This window comes from Akebia trifoliata, chromosome 12 (genome assembly GCF_017979445.1).
Source record: "Akebia trifoliata isolate Shusen 1 chromosome 12, ASM1797944v1, whole genome shotgun sequence".
Classification (NCBI taxonomy): Eukaryota; Viridiplantae; Streptophyta; class Magnoliopsida; order Ranunculales; family Lardizabalaceae; genus Akebia; species Akebia trifoliata.
This window is the reverse complement of record NC_141386.1, coordinates 23,554,150-23,562,966: the sequence shown is the minus strand read 5'-3', so window position 1 is coordinate 23,562,966 and position 8,817 is coordinate 23,554,150. Positions and strand designations below refer to the sequence as shown.

At 33.7% G+C, this 8,817-nt stretch overlaps 1 protein-coding gene across 1 annotated transcript; it reads right to left on the bottom strand.

Moving 5' to 3' along the window:
- Positions 1-1,083: 1,083 nt before the first annotated feature.
- On the bottom strand, positions 1,084-6,800 carry LOC147389095 (putative glycosyltransferase At5g25310). The gene is given in 5 exon segments (XM_086418789.1): positions 1,084-1,924; positions 4,001-4,338; positions 4,341-4,354; positions 4,716-4,870; positions 6,428-6,800. Coding segments are annotated over 5 exon segments (1,416 nt in total). The 5' UTR covers positions 6,671-6,800; the 3' UTR covers positions 1,084-1,258.
- Positions 6,801-8,817: the final 2,017 nt, after the last annotated feature.

Sequence of the window (8,817 nt, the reverse complement as noted above, 5' to 3'; positions counted from 1 at the left end):
CCGTTCGTTCCGCTCGCAACAATCCAATTAGTTCTCCGGGTGAAAAAACGTTAGACATTCCCTCTTCTGAAACCAACATTTTTGACCCGTTGTTGGGTTTTTCTCTTTCATTGGTTATGGAACGGGTCTGACTGGAACTCTGTCTCGATCTCGAAAAAATGCCTAGCCTGGCTAACTCTATAATGGATTTGGAACGAATGCTGGAATATCACATTTTAAAAAAAACAAAGATAGACATCGGGTTTTGAAAAATGAAGATCACAAGGTTTGATTTGTGAGGATTATTGGTGTGGTGATCATTTTGTGCTCAATATTCAATTCAATGAGTTGTATTCAATTTTAGTCAAGAAAAACTAAATTACTTCATAAAATTTTTTATAAGTCTTTGATGACTTAAAATATATATTAACTTTTCTAGTCCCAAATATATGGGTACAAAAGCTCTTTCTAAGGTGGTCTTTCTATTTCAATCCTGGGGTACCATTGCCTTCATATTGTACTAAAAATCTATAAAGCCTGCTTCATGTTTGCAATTTATTGAAGAATTTGGAAGGAGAGAAATAACCAATATTTCTTTGAAGGGAGTAAGCTTGAGGTTAATGAAATCATTATTTACATTATTGGTTTGCTATATTTTTGTTTCAAGTTGATTATAGTAGTTTCTCTTCTTTCTTCTAAGACTTTTTATTTAGGTGGGATTCTATAGGTAGCAAGAGCCTTAACATTATTGATGAAATCTTCAAGCTATTTTATCTTGTTTTTGTTTTTTTTTTTTTCCATTTTATTCTTTGCTTCTTGCTTCTATGATGTTTTTTTTCCTTCTCTTAATTAAATGGATTCTTTTTATCGATCAAAAAATGATAAAATTGAAAAAACCTCTTTTGAATCTTCTAATATCAATAGGTTGATTGTCTCACTCTTGTATCTTGTTAAAGTGAAACAGATATTTGAATGTTGTTTCATGAATCCGAAAACGAGTACTTCGGCCATCAATTTGATGACTTTAATTTGGGCAGAATAACCAAATTAACCCCAGAAATGTAGAGTGTACCTCAACAAGAACAACAACAAAGATTACCTGACAAAACATTTTTATTTCATGTAATTTTTCCTTTCATTTACAAACAATAAAGGAGCATACATGCTTTAAATAAGGGGTTAACCACACCAAAACAATAAATAAACCTACAATCAATCTTACAAAAACTTTCGTAGGCACACTTGCTCTCTCCCTCACTCTAATTTCTTTAACCAACATCTACCCAAGTCCAATATTTAGCCTCCTAAGCCATATAGAGTGCAATATCATGTGAAACACATCAAACCGCTTGGGTGGTTGGTTCAACAAAAAGTGCCTCCTCACAGCCCTCACACCCTTTTTCAACCTCTTATATTCTTCTTCTGAAATTGCCCTCAACAAATCTTTTAGCCTTGGTATGTCTGATACCTCAACCCGAACCGAAAATGTTTCCCAATTTAGAACATCACTAAATGGTAACACATAGTGGTTCGATATGATTACTGGGACACACTCCGCGTAAATGGACTCCACAATCCTCGGACTAGCCACTTCATAGCCACTCGGACATAAGCAAAATCTCGATTGGAGCATGAAGGAGTAGTAATTGAAATCCTTTGGGAGGTACTCGTATACTCTAAGATCTGGGTCACGAGTCTTCCAGTGTTGGAGGAGGATTGGTCGAATCGGACCATGAAGTCCCCCAGCGAAGAATGCAAGATGAGGCCTTGAAGAAGTATCAGGAGGGGGATAGAGGAGGTCGGTGGCCATGTTTCCATCATAGAGGTTGATTTCGGGTAGGCTGACGTCTTTTCGGGGGTCAAATCCTTCGGAAGTGTTAGCATTGCAGAGAACCCGGATGGAGTTATTATAGAGGAATGGGTTGCCACTAGAGGATTCAGGCCCCTGTAGGTTAGAAAATAATCAGATATGTATAGGTTACTTTAATTATTTAAAATGTGGTTTAATTAAATATTGCATATGATTTTGGATAAATGTCCAGCCAACTATTGAGATGGGAAAATATTCTAGAGATCCATTGATACAAAATTTTCTTCAAAAACTACTCCCACAATGCATTTAAACTGGCTAATTTTTAGGATCTTTTTTAATCAAAATGAATAAAATTCTATATGAAAGACTCTACATGACTGCGTTAATTAATTTATTAAAATTACAAAAATATCCTCTTAATCTTCAATATTCTAAGGAGAAAATGGTATGATGGAAAGTTAATTAGTTGAAATTTTAAAAATACCCTTTTAATCTTCTATATTATAATGAGATATGGGTTTGATACAAATTCAAAATCTTTGTATTTGATATATTAAATTATAAACATGACATGAAATTAGATTATTTATTTATCATTTGAAAAATTATTTAAATTAATTATGAAATAAATCATCTTATCTAACATAAATCCTAATTTCTATAATACATGTAAGTTTACACGTGCCAACTAGGTGAGTTAACTCGACAACTTCCACAACTTGATTAGGGAGTCTACCCGAAATCTCCGAGTTGATTCAAGCAATTTAAATTCATAAAATAATATTGTTTTTATTTTATTTTTATTGTCTTTATAACCTGGTTGTATTTCTAATTAAATTAGCTACAACGCTACATTTCCCATGTTGACTGACTAACTTGACTTGAACGAGTCTTGATGCAGTCAACTCGAAATGCAAATGACTTCGTGACTGACTCCATGAGTTTCACAACATTGGTGTGAAACCATTTCATGTCAGCGTGACAACCCACGTTGGATACTTGAGTATCCAAGAATGGCTGAGAAGAAACGAGAAATACATGTTTCCCATGAATTGGTCTGGTTGTGCTAGGACTTCGTGTTACACATATTCCCATCTCAGCTGTTTTATGGTTGGACAATAGAATTTTCCTTTATTTAATTAGGGTAGTTAATAGATAGGATCATACCCAAAATTTGATCCACTAATTCGAATGACTTTGCTTATGGATCGAGTATTTGGGTTATGATAAGAATCCAATCCGATAACCTATTGGATTAGGGGCCGATGGTATATATGTGTGAAAGTGAATAAATTATATTATAGGTTCTGTTTAACATACAAATTTATACAAGTTTTGTATAAATCATATTATATTCTTCAACTTGTAAATTAGGGGTAGAAATTTCGAAATGATTTGATTTTTGATGAGGATGATCTCTTCACCGTAGAAATCATCCTCACAAAATATCAGCCTATTCCGAAACTTCTAAGTCATGTTTTGAAAAATGTTTGGCTCTCTCTAAGATCTCCGAACACTCTCCTATATATATATATATATATATAGGGTCCCGTTCAGCACCCTAAGCTTTACCACACATTTTAACAAACGTGTTTTGTCTTACATGGGTTAGAAGTTTTGGAATGGGCTGATTTTTGGTGAGGATGATTTCTATGGTGAGGAGATCATCCTCACCAAAAATCAGCTCATTCCAAAACTTCTAACCCCATCAAAAATGGTTTACAAAAAATGGACGGTCCACGATTTTTCAATGTGTAAACATGGCGCTAAACATATCAGAATGGGCTGATTTTTGGGGAGGATGATCTTCTAATCATAGAGATCATCCTCACCAAAAATCAGCTCATTCCAAAACTTCTAACCCATGTAGGACAAAAAACGTTTGTTAAAGTGTGTGGTAAAACTTAGGGTGCTGAACATTTCCCATATATATATATATATACATACAAAATTAGGTTTGCTATGTTCTGGAGTACTTGATTGATTGGTATTGGATCGGGTTTAGACACTAATAATGAATCCAATTTGATTCCATGTTTTTGGTCCAAACTTTATTTGATTAGTTCTAGATCGACCCAAATTCAACTCGGACCCAATTGATTATTGACAAAATCTTAATTATTAATCACTAAATGCATTTTAGCATAAAAAATAATCTAAAAAAAGAAAAAGAAAAAGAAAAGAAGGGAGAGGTGAGAAAAGACTGACCCAATCATGGCAAGAAAGCATGAAGTGATCAGCCCCTTGAGTCCTATTCCAAAAAGGGTACTTAGTAGAAATAACTCTGATGTAATCTGAAACGAACTGACGTAATGGAGATTTGTTATAAGAAGAGTTAGGATTATAAAGGAATTTAACCATCATAGTAACACTGAATGGCATGAAGTAAACGTGCGCATGTCGCGCATCTCTTATCCTGAACTTAGTCATCCCCAGCTCCATCTCGTTTATAAATCTCCCTTCTGATGTATAAATATCCTTGCATGGCCCATCGTGAACAATGGGTCTCTCTCCTTCTTCGTACACGTAAACCTTGAATCTCTTTCCATCTCCAAATAGCTCCTGATTATTATTAATTAATTAAATAATTAATTAATTTTAATACTATATGAGGCTACTTTCGTCATTTTCATATAATATTAAAAGAGAATAAAATGGTCTCTAACATAGAATTTATCTTATAGATATGAGGGGTCTTTCCAGCTGTATTGGTAATAATAAGTTTATTCCATGGTTTTTATAACAACTCATCAGAAGCTATAATTTCCATGAAAATGATGAGAGCGGACATCATTCAATCAAGTGCGCACTTAACGCATAGGCGTTCGTTAGAAGTTAAAGACTTCTTTTTCATAAGAAGAAGAAAAGAGTGCGTGGGTGACTTAAAAGCAAAGAAGCCTAAAAGTTGTGGAAAGCTGCTTACTGATAAAATGCGCCTGGGTTTCGATAAACTTCGCCTCTGGGGATGTCATCATCGTTGGCAAGAGATGATGAAATGTTGGCATTCATGGCTTTTCGAATCGCTAATCTCGCTTGGGCGAGTCCTACTTCGACTTTACTGAGTTTTCCACTTTTTCTCTGTAATATTCTCATGAAAAAATTCATTTATCGACTGATGAGTTAACTTGGGAGCATTGAATAAGTATCTAATATAATGAAATAGGTTTATGATTTTTCTATTTAAAGCTCAAAAAAAAGATCCATTATTTAGACATAAAAACATATTTCCATTAGCATGGTTTGTCTTTTAGATACTAAGTTGATGTTGAGTAATTTATATTATAATATTTATAATTCATAGCCGATTAGAAGATGGACGGTCACAAGATCATATTTCCATGAAGATAATAAAATTGAAATTATTAAAAATTAATTATTTTTTATCAAAAAATACAAATATTATTTGATTTCACCAAGTTTTACTAATTAATGGTCCACACTTCCAAATTATCATACAAGTCATATTGGATGTCTAACAAGTCAATGTGGTTAACAATTTACATTGAAAATCTTGCTTGTTCATGAATGATATTGGGATATGTCGGTCATTGTCGTCAAATTGAGAAATATTCACAATGTGAAAAAGCCCAAATTTGACGGCTTTGGGCCATCAAATTTCATAAAATTAGATGGACCAAGAGGTTGAATTGGCATCGAATTTTTCATTGTCAAATTTTTTTTTTTTTTTTGGACGAGTTGAAACTGTCAAATTAATGAAGGATGAGAGAAATTCGACAGCTCTAAGCTATCAAATTTGGGAACATCAAGAATTTCTACGGTCCTATATTGCCCAAATTCAGTTTCTAAATTTCGTGGGCTTTGACCCGTCAATTTTTTTTTGTAGAATTTTTCAGTTTTCACGGAGTGATTCTCCCATCAAGGTAGAGCTTAGCATTTTCCTACTTTTTAATATTTTTATATATTTAAAATTTAAAGAAAACAACTTTTATTAAAATTCCATTTCAGTACACTGCTCATTTTAATTCCCAAAACATGCATGAACATGAGGCAGCGAGATTATAGGTATTTATTATAATTTTAAAGTGAGACTCTCGCTAATAAAATTAAAACATGAGGTAGTGAGATCACAAGTATATTTATTCTAAAAGAGATGACCTCGCTGATAAAAATTAAAACATGAGGTAGCAATACGTGACTTAAGAAATCAAATACATTGTAACATATTTCAAGGCGAGATCACATGTATTTATTCTAAAAGTGACTACGGTGAAAAATAATTTCCAAAACATGGGGAGCATGTTTTGGGAGTTAAAATGAACAGTATATTGGAATAAAAAATTTCCCATATCAAGCACATGAAATGATAATTTACCCTTAAATTTATTCTCATAAAATTCGAGGACTTGGAAGGGATCCTTGAGTTGAGTCAACTCGACCACTTACCATTGAATAAATATATTAATATATTGAATATTAAAAATACTTTGCAATATTTAAAAATGATGATTTATATTTTTCGAAAATTAAAAAATATACCAGTTAACTCGGCCAAGTATCTGAATTGGTTTTAAGCGAGTTTAGAAACGAGTCAACTCGAAAGTTCTTTTGACGAAATTTGAAACTAGGCCAACGAATGAATACCCAAACAAGGAAACAAGGAAACAAATAACTTACGATGAGAGTAGGGTCTCTGAACCGATTTGGGAACGAGTCAGTTGAGTTCCGAGAGAGAACAGCTTGAACATCTTTAGAGGTTGTGAACTGAGTCTGCAACTCTAACTTACTTGGTGAATCATTGAGAATTCTTAAAGAGAAGCTCGAGAAGGGATTACTGGAACAATAAAAGATGAAAACTAAGAAGAAGAAGAAGAGAAACAAAAGAGATGAAATAATTAATAAAACACGAGAATTTTTCATTTTTTTCTTTTCTGAAGGAAGAACAACACTTGAAGTTCTTTCCTTTGGTTACAGTGGTTCGTTTCTTCAATGAGGATTTAAATCTAAATTTAAGGATCTCTTATCCTTCAAAGAAGTTAGAGAAAAAATGCAGAAAAGCGTAGAGAAAAAACGGACCGAAAACGAAAGGATGAAGAAGGGTATTTAATTATTTATGTTGGTGAAAGGCGTGAAGAAAGGGTCGGGAGTGAATTTACTGATCTAACCCTCAATTACGAATAAGACGCATAAAGTTTTTGTGTTATTTCAGTGGAATACAAGTTTAATTTCTACTGTCCAACGCCGTCGGACACTAATTGTTCAAATTGACGCTTTTTATACTAGTCTTTGGTGGACCCATACAACGAATTCATCTTGATTGGTGAGTCAAGAACTGATTAGGGAAAATGAAGTGTAGAGTTGGGTAAACTAAACCAATTCCTGGAGTGCGTGATAGATACTCAATGTTCAAATTAGTGACGTAGAAACTGGTTAAGTAAAATCGTTTCTAGGTTAAGAGTGGTTCTTGGACTTCCACCTGAACAGTTTCTACATTATAGCTAGAAGAGAGTCTTCTATAAAAAGAATGGTTATCTAGAGTGTCACTCCAGGCCTGTTTATTGCACTGACAGGATATTTCATACTTTCTCCGGCAGTAGTGGAAACATACTTGATACTTTGATAGGGAAGTCAAATGGATCGAATTAGATCCAAAATCCGACCCATTCCAATACAATAACTTGAGAATATGGATGCCCATTCATGGAATGTGACAAATTAGGATTCATATACAAAGAGAAAGGTCAAAAAGAGGATGGAGAGCGAAAATCCGTTTTGTCACGGAGTTTGCTCAAGTTGATGCACAATCGAGAGTCTTAGAAGATAATGATCTTCTCAAAGGGATCCAGATCTAGTTTCTCTTAGAACAATGAAAAAGCCTTCAATCCATTTTGGAGAATATGCAATCTCATTTTTAGAGGAAGATGTGAGAGCAAGATTAGAGAGGTTTAAGTTTTCTCTCATGTCAAAGTTCTTTTAGAATTCGTATGGGTGTTCTCAACTTTGTCCAAGGGTTGAGAGTGTCAGGAAAGAAATTAGAGGATGGAAACTTGCTGGTTCTTATGACGCTGGATTATCGTCACATCCTTTGTAGCTCATTGTACATACTCAACCTCAAGCACCCACTACAAAATTTTAGGTTTTTAGCAGGGGTCAAAAACCGCCGCTATTATTAATAGTGATGGCCACGGCCATATGGAGCCGTGGCGGTCAAAAACCGCCGCTAATTGATTGTATTACCGTTGCTATAGATATGAGTGAGACCTATAATGACAGTTAAAAACTGCCGCTAATTGTGTATTACCGTTGCTATAGATATGAATGAGACCTATAGTGACGGTCAAAAACCGCTGTTAATTGTGTATTACAATCACTATAGATATAAATGAGACCTATAATGACCACCGCTAATTAGTTTTTTACCGTAATTATAATTACGATTTGGAATGCCTATAGTGACGGTAATGGCCGCCGCTAATAAGATTTTTTTTTTAAATTTTTAAATTTCTTTTATTTTAAAATTATTTGTAATTAATTACCTATTTTTATACAACTTGTTAATTAAACACAATTACTTAGTAAATCAAATTAGTTAAGAGACAAATATAATAAAATAATAAGTCCATTGAATTAAGAGTCAATGCTTATATCTACACTTATATTGAAAGAAGACAGTCAAGGTAGCCAATCAAATATAAAACAAACCACATCCAAAATAGAAAACTGATCCTTTGAAATATAACAAACCTAATCCCATCTACCTATTAAGTCCTTAAAGGATGCCCCTTTGAATTCTTTAAAGATTTTACAAACAACAATACCAAAATCCCAAGATTGAGATAATTTTCTGACAAGATTGCTACTTACCCACAAAGGCTCACTAGTTCCTCCCCTTTCAAGGGCGGATTGAAGATGTACAATTCAACAACATCCAACCTTTGAATAAGGAACACAAAGACCAAGGAACGCATCTAGCTATTACAAATAGCAACGAAAAGTTAGACCATACCTCATGTGCTAGCTTACAATACATAAAGATATGATCTATTGACTCCCCATTCAAATGATCG